General features: G+C 35.7%; 2 protein-coding genes across 2 annotated transcripts; both read right to left on the bottom strand.

Annotated features, from left to right (window-relative positions):
* Positions 1-1,024: 1,024 nt before the first annotated feature.
* On the bottom strand, positions 1,025-3,195 carry LOC122591659. The gene is made up of 4 exons (XM_043763914.1): positions 2,946-3,195; positions 2,374-2,597; positions 1,824-2,282; positions 1,025-1,129 (listed from the first exon to the last, which is right to left on the bottom strand). Exons 1-4 carry the CDS (start codon positions 3,193-3,195, stop codon positions 1,025-1,027), a joined length of 1,038 nt encoding a protein of 345 aa, XP_043619849.1.
* A 10,732-nt stretch (positions 3,196-13,927) lies between these two features.
* On the bottom strand, positions 13,928-17,997 carry LOC122591658 (G-type lectin S-receptor-like serine/threonine-protein kinase At4g27290). Its single transcript, XM_043763913.1, has 8 exons — positions 17,941-17,997; positions 15,799-16,977; positions 15,570-15,719; positions 15,336-15,475; positions 15,016-15,226; positions 14,702-14,939; positions 14,463-14,613; positions 13,928-14,382 (listed from the first exon to the last, which is right to left on the bottom strand). The coding sequence occupies exons 1-8, from the start codon at positions 17,981-17,983 to the stop codon at positions 14,077-14,079; spliced, it is 2,418 nt and encodes an 805-aa protein (XP_043619848.1). The 5' UTR covers positions 17,984-17,997; the 3' UTR covers positions 13,928-14,076.
* Between the last annotated feature and the right edge of the window lie 1,655 nt (positions 17,998-19,652).

Raw genomic sequence — 19,652 nt, 5'->3', positions numbered from 1 at the left:
GTATATTGATGGTAATAATTAAATTAGTGGATAAAAAAAGGTGATTAAAATAAAAAGAGGGGTATTTCTGTCCTATCGCCGCCCAATATAACTTTCAACATTTCTAAAATTAAAAGGGGCTATAATTTTTATAAGCAGGTATAGATATAGATATACTCTAGAGATCAATCTTTTAAAGAAGTACGAAGTCCCCACAATATTGAAAAAAAAAAGGATAAACCAAACAAATCACAGTTGACTGACATACTATTGGTTGTTTGGGTGAATATATATTCAAATGACGTTTTTGTTGCCAACGACAAATGGGGAGGTCGGTCCTATGGTAATAATTACCATAAAAAAAACCAAGATGTAACTTAATCTACTGCCCTGACAGCAACTAATAGAAATAATAATTACCTTAAAAAACATTATGATGTAACTTACTCAACGTCATTCCATTATACCAAAACTGTATCTTCCGTTTCATCTTCAATTTTAACTCCATCTCAGGCTGTATTTCAGCAGTCATCTGCAGCTCTAAATCATTCAAATCATTCGTTCTCAGTGCATTGCTGTCTGAATCCTTGCACATGAACTTAATTTAACGCGTGAGAATCCAACGATTATTTTTCGACCTTCATTTTCCCGTATACTAAATGTTATTTTCTTGTTACTAAAAGTTTAACCTCGACCGCTAATTGTGTCCTTGTTTTTGTCTTTTGGTTCAGTCACGTTGAGTTTGTAGACGTCGAGTCTATGGGCTTTAACGTCGGGTAGATTTGATATGACAAATGCGAAAAAGGCGGTCCATAAGATTAGGCCAAAAATGATGGTATATATACAGATTTTTATGCGAAAAAGACGCTTTTAATTCTCTGGCATTCTTGCTCTCTCTCTCTCTATATATATATATAGATATAGATACTTTTATTTCTTTTGCCTAAAGATCTGAGTGTTGTTTTGTATTATCTGGCTATAGATTTGAGTATAACCATGGGTACATGTTTGGGCCGGAATACAACTCCAAGACGGTTCATCACGATCAAAGCATTATCACAAACATTGTACTTATAACAGGAGATCCCCAACTAGCAACTTCTGTTAGCGTCTGCAGTCCAAGTTCTGGCCTAATTGGATATTCAAGTGACTGCCCGGATTAAAAATGGTACAAGGAGTCAAGGACATATGTTATTTTAAGGCTAATAGGAGCAAAACTTTATGAGGAAGCCCCTCATAGGGGCATCTTTTGACAAGTGTCAATCCACTCATCAAGGGGCTTACTCTCATTTTATTTTGGAGCAAGTCTTCACAAAGGAAGCCCTTCTTGTGGGCCAAACTTGTATTCTTTATATTTTGTTTTATGTTTTATTTAATAAAATTTTGTTTTTTACAATTCTTTACCTTGAGTTTTTACGTTTGCAAAAAAGAACTATCAAAATTTTAGATTGGAGATGTTATATATAATTTAGTGCAAAACTTTAGAATAGATATCCGAAATGCCAAAATAAATTAACAAGAAAAGTTGTAAAGCTACTTAAGACTACTTTGGGAGAAGAAAAATATATTCACAAGTGGTGTTTAGATCGAATTCAACATAAGAACCGAAACAGAGCTCCAAACTTTGTTACTAAGACTTGCCTGATTGCCTTAACAGAAGTTGTTTCATGTCCATACTAGAATCTATTCACATTTCCAGAACTCGTTGCAATAAGATGCAAGAAACTAAAATTCAAAACAGTTTTTCATAAACATAAAGTCTTGAAACGAGAACTTGTTACATCAACCCAAACTTGTCACAACTTCATCACAATATCACAAAAACCATCAGGAATCAATCATACCAGGTTATGTTTTTCGCGGATTCTTTGCTTCATAGTTTCCACCGCCACCCTATGGACTTCGATAAGTCGTGATGTGTCCATTGCCAACCTTGTCATATCTTTGTTATATTGTTCATCTTGTTTCATCTTGATTTTTTGTAGTTCATAATCAACCCGTTTCTTCCCCAATTCCACCCGCTCCTTGCCAACTCCAATCAAACCCTCCAACTTCTCCCCTAATTGAGCAAACTCCTCCAAATACACAACCTTACCGGATGAACTAGATGAACCGGCACGCGAAGCTTTTTTGGCCTTGTCTCGACCACCTGGGCGGTAATACCGACGCTCCCTCAAGCTCTCCCCCTCTTCCTCCGTGGTGTTTAGATCGATTTCAACTTGCGCATTTGACCCTTGACTTTGGGGCTCAGCCGAATCGGACGTCGTCTTTGACCTCTTCGTACTCGGCTCACCAAGAGTAGCCTTTGAATTCCAATTTTTTATGAGATCAAACTTGGAGCTATGTCTTAGATAATCCCACTCATCAAAATAGGCAAATGTCAGGAAAAAATACTTTATACTCCCGATGTGCTAGTTTTATGATGTCGGTATCATTTGAACCGCTTGGAGGATTATGGTTGAGATGAGTGTATATTTCGTTGAATTTTTGGATATTGAGACGCATTTTACTCCACTTCCCACTCAACGAATCGGGTCCCCTATATGGTTCTTTCTTGAGAATTTTATGGAAGATTTGACCAATTTTTTTCCAATAAATCTTCATCTTTTGAAAGTTTCCTATACAAACAAATATATGTTAACAATGCATAAGACAGAAACCATGAACAAATTTAGAAGATGAATTTAGATTATTCAGATTAACACATTTAGAAGATGAATTAAGCATGTCCATCTTCATAATCAGTCTCGACATGTGAACTCCAAGACACAACTTTCATTCATGGTTTCTGTCTTATGTTCTATCTAGCTTATACATAAAGAAAATAGAATAAATCATCTAGTTTAACAAAATAATATTGTTACTGACATAAAAAGCACACATATATATAACAAAATAAATCATCTAGTGAACTTTTTACTTGTATGCACACATATATATAACCGAAATTGTTAAAAAAATATAACCTTCTTCCGGGTCTTCGGTGACCTCAAGCCAAGCCCTAGCTAACGCCATTTCTTCCTTGTTCGACCAACTTTGTTTTTCCGTTTTTTCTAGTGGCTCGTCTGGTCCTTTCTTCTTATGGACCCGTTTTCCTTTTGCCTTTGAAGATTGACCCTCCTCCAAATCGACCGCCAGTTGAGTTTCTTTAACAAATTCGACTTCCAGTTGAGTTTCCCGTGGTGTATATGGGGTGGACGGTGGGGTGCCAATCATTCTTTGTGAATCTAAAGAAAAAAACAAAACCATGCATTTTCAGTCAGACATTTCTTCAAACAGGTTATGTGCAGGTTAAAAATTCAAATTATAACAAAATTATAAATCCAAAACATAGCTAATAAAGTTTTGATTTATACCAAACATTTGAGATGGTGTTGTCGCCCATGGTATGAATCCCGGCATAGACGGCAGCACTTGCATCGAGGCCCCAACATAGCTAATAAAGTTTTGATTTAGATGGAGATTCGGGTCATTGAAATCCACCGGATTAGGGTTGTTTGTGCGAGGATTAGGGTTGTTTGGGCGAGGAGTAAGGTTGTGTAACACCCCGAGCTAGGGCTCGAAATATTACGGAAATTATATAGCACACAGTGGAATTATCGTAAAACATAAACTACATGAAAATAAAGGATTCGGTGAATCCAAACCAACATTTAAGGTGCAAGATACAAAGTAAACAAGAAGTCATGAATGAGAAATAAACGGGTCATTACAACTAATTTCATAAGTACCAAGCATAAACCTAAATGGACAACGGATCACGGATCCATGGGAGTCCCAATCCAAGCTCTAGCAGAAACGACAAGTAGCCAATCAATACTCCAATTTCACATGAATACCTGAAAAGTGCACTAAACAAAGTCAACACTAGGTTGGTGAGTTCGTAGTGATGGATCACAAGGAGCCATCGACAATAATCACAATACATATTAGGAAGATCCAGCATACAAGTAGCCTTCACGTACCACACTATCAACCCATCATGATTTCACAATATAAACAAGCGTGTGATGGTAAACACATAATATGCCAATGCCAAATAGGAATCGTATGCAAGTCAAAGTCATAATGCGTATGATATGCATGCCAATGTCGAATGCGTATGATATGCATGCCAAAATCCAAAGTACTCGTAGAGTGGCCTTACGGTTCAACAACCTGCCTTTAGAACCATTACTCGTAGAGTGGCCTTACGGTTCAACAACCTGCCTTTAGAACCATTAACAACCAACCAATGCATCCCAAATGCATTTCCCCAAACCGCCCCAAACCTTGGTTTACCACAAAGTCCCACAAACTAGCCAATATCCATATCGAAGCTTAAGTGTGTTGCCTCTATCACAATTCCATCAATAATCATCCATCAATCCAACCAACCGAAACTATGCGTACATACACTTAGGAGGATTCTACTTCCAACGAGTTCTCGATGCTTATATATAGGGTCACCCGCAGCCTTCCCACCACATACCAAACTCTTTGAACGTATAATCGACATCCATGTATGCACAACTATCCTAATAACTACTATAATCCAAACATATGCATAATCAATCAATCAATTCATCAAACAATCCATAATTCAATCAACATTTAATCACACAATATTTAATCCTAACAAGTGCAAATAAATTAATTAGAAACCATCAAACCATTTATAAATCAATCAAACAAACAAACACGTATGAGTGCACTTTCCAGCCCGAATCTCAAGTGAGTAGGGAACTACGGAACTCACCTTGGTTTCCAAGCAAAACGACAAGTTAAATTTGGGTTATAAACGTTGAACGATCGCCACGTGTCCACAACCTATCAATGTACATCACATTACAATCAATTCCAACTTTTATAACCTTAACAAGTTGGTCTGGCAAGTTCAAGTTGAGTCACAACCCCACTAACGCTTAAACAACCTTCTCGGGTGTAAATAAGACACTTAGACTCGACATTTTTAGAAATGGGGGAGGTCTCATCCCAAATGAGGGTTATTACAAGAAACTAGACTCTTTCATGAATCCAACGGTAGGTCACACGTCTCGATTGGGCTTACGGTTTGAGAGATACGACTATTTTAAGAACAAGTGAGTTTGCGTGTTCAGGGGTGAGGTGCGGCGCACTAGAAGGGTGGTGCGACGCATTTTTTGTTCAGAAAACTCACTCAGACCCTGGTGTGACGCACCAAAGAGGTGGTGCGACGCACCTATGCCCAATTCAGTTCCAGATCATCCAAACACGAACCAAACTCGACCCAAACTCAATTTTTGACCTAGAAATCGATTTAGGAGGCTTCGAGACTCATTTTGAAGCATAATTAAACATACCTTAACATAAATAAACATAACCCACCTTACAAATCCATTCCATAACTCAAATCAAACTTAAATTCTTGAATTAACTTCCTAAAACCCTAAATGACACTTGCAAGCTTTTCGACTGGATTCAAGACCCGAATCCACTCGACATCAACTAGAAACAAGTAAACCAAGATAAAATAAAGGTTATGGAACAAGTTTAGCTTACCAAATCTTCACCTAGCACTCAAACCCGAATCTTGACCCGTATGGGATGTTTTCTTGCACCTTGGACTTCAAAACCCGAATTTTTGATATGATGCTAAGAAGATGATGTTGATTATTATTCTAGTTCTTAATCTTGCTTAAGTTTTTATAAAAGTGATAGAAATCTGGAGAGAGAGAGAAGTGTGTGTGTGTTCTTGGAAGAGAGTTAGAGAGAGAAAGGAGATGAAGAATGAGTGGGTGGGAGGGAGGAGATGAGGATAAGGGGGTGGGGTTGGGTCATGGGTTGACCCGCTTCACACATTACTAGCTTAATTAAATCGTCGTCGTAAGTCATCTAATATCGTATTGTCCAACACGTAGTCACGTGACCCGTTAAGCGTTTTGCCCATCATTTAATCTCAAAGGAGCTAAACCCATCATTAATTCAATTTAATAAGCATTTTTCATAGAAGTCAAAGGGTCAAAATTCGCGGATGTTACAGGTGTTTGGGTGAGGAATAGGGATATTCGGGTTGTAGTAGGATACATATTATCTTGATGAAGAAATCGGCCACAACATGTCTAACTAAGTTAATGGCTAAAACTACCGCACTTTCGACGGCATCATCATATTCGTCGGAGCATATAGAATTAAAAGAAGATGACGATGATGAAGATGAGGAAGAAATATCATTGGGATCCATAGATGAAAGGTAAGGTGAATAATTGTGTGTAAATTGTATAAAAATTTATAAGAAAGATAGATAGATAGATAGTTGTGAAAATATGGTTATGAAATAAGAAATATGTGTATATATATAGGAAATAAGAGGGGTTAAAGTGAAAAAAAAAACATTAAAAAACATAGATAACCGTTTGGAATCTGCACTGTCGCACGACGTCTCTTTTTTTTAAGCTCCTTGGAATCCGCGCCTAGAGGTTTTTTTTATCAATAAAGCCCCTTGGGGCAATGTGCCCACTTTTTGAGGTTTTATAGGGCTTCTTGTAGCAAAAAAGGTAAAAAAAAAAATGCCTTACTCTAGAAAGCCTAAGCTGCCACATGTTTGTTATTTATGTTGTTTTATTTTATTTCTCGTCTGTACGGTAATTGTTGAATTTGTCAAAACAAAGTTGTTTTATTTTAATACTAGTTGTAAGGTAGTGGGTAGTTATATTTTATATATGTATGCAATTACATGAATGAAGGATGAAGTTTTTTCTTTTGTTTAATTTCATTCATTATTTTCTTTCAAATAAAATTGCTTAGGGAGTAATTTTCCATTGCTAGCTTAAATTGTGGCAGATTTAGGTGGTGAACTTTGGAGTTCCATCTTGATTTATTTGTGGTGTTACTGTGTTAGAATGTATGTATCTAATCATGAGTACGCAACGGAAGAATCAAAACAAATATGCAATCAAATTAATTAACAAAGAATAGAATTGAGACATGTACCTTATGCAAAACTTTCAAATAATAATGATATTATTATTATGATGATTTAGGTTTTAAAGTAAAACCCCTCTACGATCGCACACTAGACACCCCGTATATTGTATGCTAGTACCCGAATAACTAACCGAACAACGCTTTGTTTAAAACCCTTTAAGCTAAAACGAAAACCCTTCTTCTTATGCCTAAAAATCGAAAAACCAAAACCCTTTGGAGAAGGGGTTTCGGCCGAGAGAGAGAGAGGGAGAGAGGAGAGAAATTTCTTTGTAAATTGTGTGTGTAAAACCCTTGGAATTAGCCCTCTATTTATAGGCAATTGTGTAAGGGTTTTAGACTTGGTGGACAAGTAATCCCAAGGCTTAGAAGCCTTGGAATTTTCGGCCCCCATATGGAATAAGGAAACAACTCCTTTTCCTTATTATAATCCAATACCTCCCCTTTAATTAATTAAATACATAATTAATTAACTTGTGATTATATATTTTATTAATATATTACTTTAATATACTAATTAATAATATAGAGTTATCGTGTCATTTCGTGTGACCCCGTAGGCTTAAATTATTTCTGGACATATGTTTTATAATTATAATGATCACACTCCAACAATTCCCACTTGAGCATGCTATTTATAAAAGTAATAACATTGGTTAGCGTCTAGCAATACGCCAATGCTCCCAGAAATATTTAAGAATAATTTCTTAAATTTGCCAATTTGAAATGATTAAATTCTTTAATATCCCTTTGTTCAGATACCCTTGTTAACTATGAGTATGGATCAATGTCATTTCATAAATTAACGATTATGTTTCTCATTTTTACAATTAATCAAGATTACCAAATTAGTCAAGACATCCTCTTGAGTTCATTTGGGTGTGGCCACACAAACAACTTAAATTAATTAATGAGGGCACCAAATGGTATCATACTTCAATTGCAAATTGAAGGAACAAATCTTGTATTGACTACAAGTGTCTGGTCATGTCATTTCTTAATATTTCTAAAAATAGCCCTTTATTACTACCTTGTTCAGGACAGTTAGGAACTATATCTAAAAATGCAATCCACACAAGCATGTAAGTCCCCTTGAATCGGATCGTTAATAGTTTGCTCCAGTTATCAATTCATCTGGAATGACATAACCTGGTTTCAAAATTAGAGCCTCCCTTTCTGTAAAATGAACTGGATTCCCTTTGTCACATATTTGAGACACACTCATCAGGTTATGTTCCAGCTGGTCAACAAAATTTACATTGTCCATTTTAATCTTCCCATTGATGACTTTCCCAATTCCAAAAATGTTGCCACCTTTGGGACCAGCGAAACTGACATAAGAACCTTTAACAGGAGTGAATTTTGTTAACAGTTTCTTATCTCCTGTCATGTGTCTTGAACATCCAGTATCGACAAACCAAAACCCTATAGTTTTCCTTAGTGGTTCCTTTTGTTCAATAACTTCCAAATGTGCCATGAAGCCTGTCTCGACTTCACTGTCATTTGCTCTTACTGGTTCTGACAGTTCTGGTTCCTCTTCTACCTTCGGATGAAAACTATCAAGATCATTCGTGCTGGCAAACAATGTATAATCAAATGGATTATCAATAAGATCGTTCATCCCTCCATCAAAGTCTTGAACTTCAGCCATGAATGCATGATTCTGATCATTGGTACTAGTTGAACCCCAATTATATATACCATCATTTTGAACCACCAATGCTCTTGAGTTGTCAACCTCTCCTGAGCTTCGGTTCCCAATATTAGCATATTGACGCACTGAATTCTAACCAGCAATAGAACCACCTTGATTGAAGTTGTGACGACCTATAGCTGAATTGTTGTCTCGTCTTGGCCTCTGACATTTACGAGCAAAATGTCCAAAGCCATCACAGTTGAAACACTTCACCTTAGTCTTATCAAACCCTACTTTACCGTCTATGACCTTCCTTCCGGTTCTATCAGTGAAACGCTGAACTCTCAATGTTAACATAGCCAATTGCGAGTTCAGGTCCATCTCTTCCAGATCATATGGATCAACTTGCTTGTAATCCTCCATAACTAGTTCAGGATCTGTCAGTTTTCCTCCAATTATATTTTCATGAGCCGACACAAAAGAAGCGAGCATGCCTAGATGTCCCTCTGCGGATCTTATGCTCATCGGCATACCTGTTAAACCCGAGCTTGGAGAATTACTATTCTGATTACCATTATGAACAACAATCGCTGATTCCGGAGAGCTTACATACACCAAGTTGTTGTCAGAATCCATCGTCCTTTTTATTTTCTCATCATCTCCACTGTAGAAGGCAGTTATCCCTCCACTTGAAGATCTTGAGGAAGGAATGCTTGTCTTGCTATGATAGAGTTCAGGACGCTGAACAAAATCACTGCTGCCTGCTTCCTTCGAATTTCTTTTCATATCCTAGCTTCTCAACTTCGAATAATCTGCTCCAGAGTCCATTTACTAAAGTTGGGATTTTGTTGGATAGAAGTGATAAATCCTTCCCACTTAATAGGAAGTGCCTCCAACAACTTCTCAATAACATCTTCTGGATCCGGATTGTACCTAAAGTAAGCAAGCTCAACCAGCAAATGATAACGAACCAGCGTTTCATCAAAAGATTCATCTTTGAAGCTTGTAAAAACATAATACTGCTTCTTCAACAAGTCTTTCCTATGCTTCTTGAGATCATCGTCACCTTCACAATGCTCTTTGAGTGCATCCCATAAGCCTTTAGATGTATCATACTTTTCAAACAGATGCAAAACTTCCCCTTGGAGAGCCATTAGAAGAGATCCTAATGCCTTGCTTTCAGATTCATAGTCTTTCTTTTTATCAACGTCCATTTCTTCATATGAAGCTAGCTTAGCACTGCATGAACCTGGAGTCTCACCCGGCACTGTAGGAGGAGTATAACCATTTGTAATGCACATCCACATCCTCACATCCATCAATCTACAGTACGACTCGAATCTGCCCTTCCAATTGAAGTATCTGTCAAGGCTTATCAATTTTGGTAGTGAATTGGCCTTTCCGGTCTCATGATCCATCAAAATCATTTGATTCAACAAAGCTTGATAGTTTGCAGGTAATTGAGACGTCATTTTCTCCGAGCTAGCAAAGTTCACGAACTGTTTAAAATAAACAAGGTCGTTAAGTTCATGAGGTCAAAGAAATACGAGGTCGCAATTAGTACTCGAGGTCATAATTGAACTGTGAGGTCGTAATTGAACTCACGAGGTCGCAAACGAAATACGAGGTCGCAATTGAACTGGCGAGGTCGTAATTAGCTACCCAAGTCGAAATACGAGTTGGATGAGGTAATACGAGCCCACGAGGTCGTAAACGATGTTGAGTTTTCAATTCTCTTGAATTCGAAACCCTAAAAGGCAAAAACACACTTTCCACGGCTGCAAACACCAAGATATACCACAAACACGATTTCCGGTCGTAAACTCGTGAAAGAATCATGTCTAAGCGACCCTAAGTCAAGTGTTGTCTATCACCAAAAACTATAACCTTTCGGTATGAAACCAAGTGGCTCTGATACCACTTGTAAGTCCCCTTGAATCGGATCGTTAATAGTTTGCTCCAGTTATTTAGAGGTGCAGAATCCCTCTCTATAACTTGGTGATTCACAACGAAGCCCCTAGATCATCTGTTGCCTCGCAGATCTTATTCGGGTTAGCGAAACAATCTTTGACCTATTAACCTACTATATTAGCTTGCTAATTCAACAAATGTTCAACCCTAATCACTGTTAGGGTTTGGTATTTATAGGAAACACCCGAATGGATTTCCAGAGAGTCGGCCTCGCAAATCCAAACCCAGCCCGTCACAATTACCAGGTCGTAAATGGTAATTAGCCTCGACCCTGCAAATACGAGGTCGTATTTAACACTTAAGCAGATTATTATACATTCAATACTTAAACTTAATCTTGTATTCTATGCATAATCCAAAGTTCATTAATGACACTCACATTACAAAGACATATTACCAATAAGCCCAAACAATCTAGACTGCTATTGACATAGACGTGCACTTACAAAGCATAACTGACTTGTATCTCAAGTCTAAGAATAAGTAAAGTAACCATTTCACGAATCTCATTTAATGACGCCGATCCATAAAATGATAATTCGTTATGTGGGGTAAGTCCAATATTCCTTTTGAATATCATGTGAGTTTGGTACGAAATCCATCATCTTCAAAATATTCCCTTAAATAGTTTCACCGATCTCTCACAATTGTCTTACTTTAATCATATTTCCATATAATTAATCGACAATAGACATTTTAAAATATTTTAAATATTCATGGATCTAAACATGGAAATATAGAACACAATTATTATAAAATGAAACCACTTATATCGCGTATAAAAATTCATTTATTGAAAATAACAATTGTTTAACATCCCTTTATCCAAATACCAATCACAGATTTACATGACATAACTAGTAATATCTAGTTTTTGGAAAATATAACTTTTGGAAGATTTATTAATAAAGATCGTCCTATAGATTTAATAATAAATATTAAAAAAATAGAAAATTAATGAGGATAGAGTTTTAGGCTCAAGGAGGAGGATTAGGAGTGCCAATTGTACCTCCAACCCCCTCTTTTAGTTATATTATAGATTAGAAGGGAGAATTAGGCCTAAGGAAGAGGATTAGGGTGTCAAGTGTATCCCCAACCTTCTCTTTTAGTTACTCGTATATTATAGATTAATTGGGTTTTGTTAATGATAGTTTTATAATTGTCGTTAGCGTGCATAAATAGTTGTACTTCAAATTTAAATTATGAGTTTTTGATAAAAAAAAAAAAAAGTATAATATTCTTGTACACGTAATGACAGCCCAAAAGAATTGTAGTTAGCATTTAGCTTATTATTTCAATGTAAAAAGATATCAAAAGATCTATATCATGAATATTAAAGTTTATCCCCAAATCAAAAAATTAGGGGTGTCAAGTGTATCATGAAGAGGATTAGGGGTGTCAAGTGTATCCCCAAATCAAAAAATTTAGTTATAAATAGAACTTAAATATCCGTAAAAAGATGAATCCCCTTAGTTTCCCGTCTTTCATGGATTTTGGGCACCAATATCTCGACGGTGTATAGGGGATGTTAAAATGTAGACAAACCTTAAGTAGAAAGGCTGATTCAAATTCTACTTAATAAAATGGAAAAGAACATCCGAGTTTTGAATGAGATGGGATCGAATTTGTCTCCAAAGGCCTTTGCATGGGATTTTAGGCCTCAGAATGTTTACCGTTAATCCAAATTATGCTGCTTATTTACCCGTCTTACACACCATTATAAATAATCTAGAACGACTATTTTTACTTCAACGATTAAATTTCATCATTAGTTGATAGAGTACGAGCTACCTCTTTTATTTCCAACATTAACTTTAATCTTTATTGAACATTATTCTTATCCTTTATTATTATTTCAATCCAATGTACCCCAATATTATTGTTTTGAGTAAATTTTTAGTTTCTTAGATTATTGATTACCTTTAAGATTTTGCTCACACTTACAAATTATTTTCTTCTATGGGGCAGGTTCTTCGAATCTTCGGCCATGGTACTTTAGCTTGGGCTTCCAAAAAACGGCCCAAGGTACGGCCCTTAGGCACCCTTAAGTATTACGTGTCATATATTTTTTTTCTTTAAATTAAGGTTGTAATTTATGAGGGAGCTCATTAGTACGAAATCTGATTAAGACAACTTATGTTATATTAATCTGATTAAGACAACTTATGTTATACCCCATTAGTACGAGTACTTCACACATTTAAAGAAAAGAGATGACAACCCATTGTTTGATCTTAATTGTGCCATGAGGATCTGAATATCTGATGTATTGTCTCACAGAAGTTAAATTTTGTATCTACTTTACATCTATATTTCTATACGACTATATAAAAATTATACCATCATGTTGAAAATTTACAAAAATAAGACATGCGAATTGACTAAACTACTCTTAATGATTTAAATAACCACAAATTCTTAATATTAAATTACGCCGTTAGTCTTTTATATTATAAAATATTTCAACAACCCCTTTTAAATCAAACACCACTACATCAATTACCTACACCATTTGACAATGCCACCATCATCACCATCCATCGCCGTCATTGCCGCTGCATTGCGCGGGTACCATGCTAAAACGAAAGTTATGTGGCGAAAACTCAAGATTATATTATAAAAAGTAAAAAACAAAACTTTGGTGGTTGAACTTGAAAAACCTAAAGCTATGTGCTAAAACATTAAGAAAATGAAACTTCGGTGACAAAAGTTAGAAATCCAAAAGTTATGTGGTAAAAAGTAAAGAAGATGAAACTTTCGTGTCAAAATTTAGAATTAAAAAAGTATAAAAGTAACATAAACAAAACTTTCGTGCAAAAAGTGAAAAAAATAAAAGTATCAAAAGTAAATAAAAGAAAAATGTTGTGCGATAAGTAAAAGAAATAAAAGTGAAGTGGCAAAAAGCAAATGAGTGAAAGCTTTAGTAAATTTATGTGCTAAAAATATAAAGAAAATGTTTCGTGGCAAAAGTTAGAAAAACTAAACACAATAGAACTTTCATGTCAAAAGGAAAAACTTTAACTATGTGACAAAAAGTAAAAATGTGAAACTTTGTTGACAAAAATTAAAAAATTATGTGGTGAAAAGTAAGGAAATGAAACTTGCGTGTCGAAAGTTAGAAAAGGAAAAGCAAAAATAGCATGAAAGTTTTGTGGTAAAAAGTTAAGAGAATGAAACTTTCGTGGCAAAAGTTAGAAATATTAAAGTTTAAAATGTGAATATCTTTTGTAACTTTCGCTAAACACCTTAATAGAACATAAACAACCATTAGCTGATGAGGACCATTATTGCAAAATATTTGACGACAGGGACTATATTGAAAAAAAGTTAATAGCGGTTAGCTGAAGGGACCATTGTTGCAACAAATTTAACGACAGTGACTATACATGACGAAAACAGTGACGGCACGGAAAACGATACACGGGATTTATATGCATATATAGAATGTTGTTTAGCAACAGTAACAAAGTGAGACAGGACCCAAATGAATTTCATCCCGTCTACTAGGAATAAAATGCGTTCCAATGCCTTTTGACACAATTAGCTTTCTATCGACCATCTAAATGTGTATTAGTTACATCATTGATTGAATTTGCTGGATTGTTGCTTGAAGAGGAATCGACTACTTGTAAATCCTTTCCCAAGAAAAACGCTGGTTGCTTAGGTTGTGGCAATGCACCGACACCGTCCAACATCTGAACTACAGATGGCATGGTTGGCCGGTCTTCTGCATTTTGTTGAACACACAACAATCCTACTTGGATAGATCTTAAAACCTCATGTGGATGGCATGATTTTTCTAAACATGCATCAATGAGTTCCATCGACTTGCCTTCTTTATAGACACTCCAAACCTGAATATCGTAGAAACTAATGGTTATAAATATATATGAGTTTTTGCATATCGAGGGAATAGCTTTACTAGAGAACTTACATGTCCGATAAGATTATTGTTATGCTCAGGGTGGACGAATCCTCTGTTTCTCTTCCCACTCACAATCTCCAGAACCAAAACACCATAGCTAAATACATCTGATTTTATTGAAAAAAGACCATCCAGTACATACTCAGGTGACATGTAACCGCTGCACACATCATAATGTTTATCAGCATTGGTGTTTATAAATTCAAGGGGCAGATAAGAATAAGAAATGGTTGTTCATATTGTCTTACTGCGTGCCAACAACTCTTTTTGTGTTTGCTTGCGTCTCATTTCCTTTGAAACTTCTAGCTAGGCCAAAGTCAGATATCTTAGGGTGCATATCGAGATCTAGTAGAACATTTCCGGCTTTCAAATCTCTATGGATGATTCTTAAGCGTGAATCATGGTGCAGGTAGAGAAGTCCCCTAGCAATTCCTTTAATAATGTTCAGGCGCTTCGACCAATCAAGGAGCATGCTTTTGTTTTGATCTGTTCAATATGTTTGTTTAATGATGTGTGTATCGAAACATAGCATTTAATGTGAGTTTGTATGTATGATTCTTACCAAATATGAATGAGTCTAAGCTTTTATTTGCCATGTACTCATAAATTAACAAATTCTCGTCTTCGTTTATGCAACACCCGAGGAGCTTCACAAGATTCCGGTGCTGAAGTTTTGAAATGCAAACGACTTCATTCTTGAACTCATCAACTCCTTGGTTGGATGTCCTGGAGAGACGTTTAACTGCAATCTCTGTCCCTTCTTCTAGAACACCCTAAAAATTTACCCATTTTAGTGTCAGAAGACTTCAGAACTTAATTTTACTTTTCTAAAGGCACTTATCTAGACAGTATGAATTCCTTCTCTTTCATGTTTGTATGTACCTTATAAACGGGTCCAAATCCACCCTCTCCAAGTATATTCTTGGTTGAAAAACTCCCCGTGGCAGTCATTATTGTAGAGAAGCTGAACAATGGTAGCTGAATGTCTTCTTCCTTACTTTTAGAGTCATGAAATACACCCCCTATACATTTGAGATTCAACAAAGAGACTTGGTTATATATTCACCTTGAGTCAGTTTTATCTCGAGTGAATGATGAACTAGCACAATTTCTTACCTCTCTTTGTCGGTCTTGCGTGGTTCCTTTTTCTCCGTGCGTACCATATCCAAATAGAGATGACGCTTATCAGAAGGAGCCCCGGAAAAATAATAAGTAAGATGATCTTAATGTTTGTTCCTCCCTTTTTCTTGAAAATAGATTGAGCAACTATATGATATTGAGATGGAAAATATGTTAATATAAGAGCATGTAACAACAATGCGACAACAATCGACTATACTTTTACCTAACTCAGATGAAGCCATTCTTACGAAAAGATCTAGGCCACCACTACTTTGGGGAGACAATCTGATATCAATGAGGTCATCAAACCAAAGTAGGCATGCATTTGCTTGGAATCCTATCTCAGGATTAGCATAAGCCATGCAACTACAGTTTTTTTGACATTTTTCTTTACACTCTTCCTTAGTTATGCTCATATTGAACCATGCGCGTTCTGTATCTGGTAGTTTCACATTAGAGTACTTAATAAACCCTTCTGATCCATTTTTGCAATCCAACGGGGTTCGCCTGACACAACCAGCTGACCAATCAGCCTTTTCCCAAGCCTTTTGGTCCCTGGGCACAAATCTTTTTTCATCCAAGCAATCACAAGCCTGATGGACCATACTAAGGTTACAGCTTCCGTAAGCACTACATATATTGTATGTATCACATATATCTATTGGTAATTGGAAGCCAAGTTCCCATTTTTTACTATCTTCTATCCACTCTAGATATTGTAGCTCCCCTGCAGAAGTCAAGGTGACCCTTTCTGGGTTAGGACTATTTTCGGTATTATAATAACTAAAAGACACCTCCTTTTCATTAATCACTACACTGTATAAATATGTAACGTTTTTATCGGTTTTGTTGTACTCTCTAACCTGTTGATTACTCCATGCCCCTCCGCGAAATTTGACCACTGAACCTTGTCTAAGTTTCTTTTCAGGATAACCGTGTGTCTCAGCACTCCAAGTGAATTCACCTGGAGCTGGATCCTGATTATTCTTCCAAGAAGATAGAGACCATTCTATTCCCCTCGAATAATCTTTCCCTATCTTCATTCCATATAGAAGCGTATCAGTTGGATAATCAAAACTCTGCCAAATAGTCCTTTCTTGTTGATCCGTCAAGACTAGATTTCCAGAGTCTTGAAGCTTTGCAGTTGCATTCTGCGATGTCATCGTGGTGTTGGATGACCAGATCATGCTCATGTTGCTGAAAAGTACTAGAATTCCTGGATCAACAACCTTCAATAAAAGTGGTGATACACCAGGAAGCGGGTGTTCTCTGTTTGCAACCCAGATCACCGTTCTAACAGAGACTTTCTTGAACCAAATTCCAAGATATCTGTTCATTGAACTACCTGGCTGGAAAAATCCGAGCTCAAAAATTCCGTTTTCTGAGACCAACGTGTCTCCATCTGTCATGAACTTTGGATCAGAAATGATGTTGAGTTCAGCAGCTTGGATTTTAGAAAAAAGCAGAAAACATAATAATGAAAGTATGGATGCTCCCTTCATCAAGATCATCCTTAAAGTTTATTACAATAATTAATGATTTAGTCTTTCTAGTTTAGATAGTATAACTATAATTATAATTATGTCCAGGTTTCTTTCATTTGAACTTTTCTTATACTCTATTTAATAATCCGTGGACCAGGCATTTGGGTTGACCATTGATGCCCACATGTGTTCCATATATAGTAATTAGAGTTGTAATCGAACCAAACAAAGCATGAACAAGAATCTGGTCATGTTTTAATGAACTTAATGAATGGTTAAATAGCTAACCATGTTCGCTCATTTAACTAAACGAAATTGTTGTCCGTGTTGGTTTGTTTAGTCAAGCGAATGAACATGAATGAGCTTCTGGCAAAATGGCTCATAATCAGTTCGTCGAAAAATTAACTTAAGAAAATTTAACTTAATCTACTGCCCTAACAGTAACGATACATTTAAAGTTAGCAATAAATCAAGTTATCTAATAACTTTTAAACATTCAGGTTCTTTCTATATCAGAGTATTGAATGTTTGTATTTGATGAGATAATATGATATAATATATACATATACATAATATATATATATATATATATATATATATATAAACTCTAGAGATCAATCTTTTAAAGAAGTACGAAGTCCCCACAATATTGAGAAAAAAATGGGTAAACCAAACAAATCATGGCTGATCACAGTTGACTGACATACTATTGGTTGTTTGGGTGGATATATATTCAAATGACATTTTTGTTGCCAACGACTAATGGGGAGGTCCTATGGTAATAATTACCATAAAAAAACCAAGATGTAACTTAATCTACTGCCCTGACAGTAACTAATAGAAATAATAATTACCTTAAAAAACATTAAGATGTAACTTACTCAACGTCATTCCATTATACCAAAACTGTATCTTTCGTTTCATCTTCAATTTTAACTACATCTCATGCTGTATTTCAGCACTCATCTGCAGCTCCAAATCATTCGTTCTCAGTGCATGCTGTCTGAATCCGTGCACATGACCTATAAGGCGTGAGAATCTACCGATTATTGTTTCAACCTTCATTTTCCCGTATACTAATGTTATTTTCTTGTTACTAAAAGTTTAACCTCAACAGTTAATTGTGTGCTTGTTCTAGTTTTTTGGTTCAGTCACGTTAAGTTTGTAAACGTCGAGTCTATGGACTTTAACGTTGGGTAGATTTCATCTGACAAATGCAAAAAAGGCGGTCCCTAAGATTAGGCCAAAAATGATGGCATATATACAGATTTTTATACGAAAAAGAATCTTAATTCTCTGGCATTCTAGCTCTCTCTCTATACATAGATACTTTCACTTCTTTTGCCTAAGATCTGAGTGTTGTTTTGTATTATCTGGCGATACATTTTAATATAACCACGGGTACTTGTTTGGGCCGGAATGCAACTTCAAACGGTCACAATCAAAGCATTATCACATATCTTGTACTTATAACATAGGGATCCCAAACTAACAAGTTCTGAACCGAAAAATACTACAAGAAGAAAAATTACCAAGCAACTACTAAAACCGAACCTATTGGTACAATGCTTTAAATCACGAACCAAAGCAATCAAACAGTAAAGAATTTTGATAACTGAAGTAAGAAAATCCTGCAGCAGATAAACTTACATAAAAGCCCTCTAAAAGAATAAAACCAATCCTAAAATATGCCCAAATCAAAAAAAAATAAATCTTGCTCACTGGTTGCACAACTTCATGCATTCACATATCAAATGGGGGTAAAGAGGTAATTCAGACAATCAAATAAGTATTATCACTCTTCTTTCTTCACACACTTACATTTTTAATCCCAAAATCAAGGGTCTGGTCTTCAGATTTGTTATCATCGGATGAATGCCCGTTTTCAGAGTCAGATACCAGAACCTCCGAGTCCTTTCATTGCCAACATGAAGCAAAATTCAGATATTATAACTACAGTTCAAGGGAGCCAACAGATATCAATATTAACCAACATTCCAACAAAGACACTCGATTCTCTTTCGTATTCCCCAATATCCCTCTATGTCTTCTATCAGAACAAACTATAATGTTCACAAGATCAGAAGTTTACCTCTTCCCTTGGAATTGGTATGACCGACTTCATATGAGATGCGATTGGTAATATATTCAACTCATCATCCATAACATATATATATACATATATATTTGTATGTATTATACACTAAACTTATCAAACTCTAACTAAGCAGTAATTTATATAATTTTACTAATTTAACTCAACTAGTAACTACATATAAAAGCAAATAATTATTTTCTTTTAAAAAAAAGGTTAAGGAATAATTCTAATAACCTGCTAAAATCAAGCTTATCCTTGTAGCACCACAAAACATTAGGTCTAGACACTGATTTGCTAAGCATGTAGTGTAGGTTCACTACCTGTTCACAATAACATATATAAATGTTAACTAAATATAAATACGTGTATATATGTAATGAGGAAGGGTTATCTAACAACCCACAAATAAAAAAGAACTCAAGAACCATTTTGGACCAATCATTTTTTTTTCTTTTTCTCTCTCTTCAATTAAATAATAAAATTCACTCAAATCAT

This window comes from Erigeron canadensis, chromosome 3 (assembly GCF_010389155.1).
Source record: "Erigeron canadensis isolate Cc75 chromosome 3, C_canadensis_v1, whole genome shotgun sequence".
Lineage (NCBI taxonomy): Eukaryota > Viridiplantae > Streptophyta > Magnoliopsida > Asterales > Asteraceae > Erigeron > Erigeron canadensis.
Note: the sequence above shows the minus strand (reverse complement) of the source record. Positions and strands in the feature narration are given on the sequence as shown.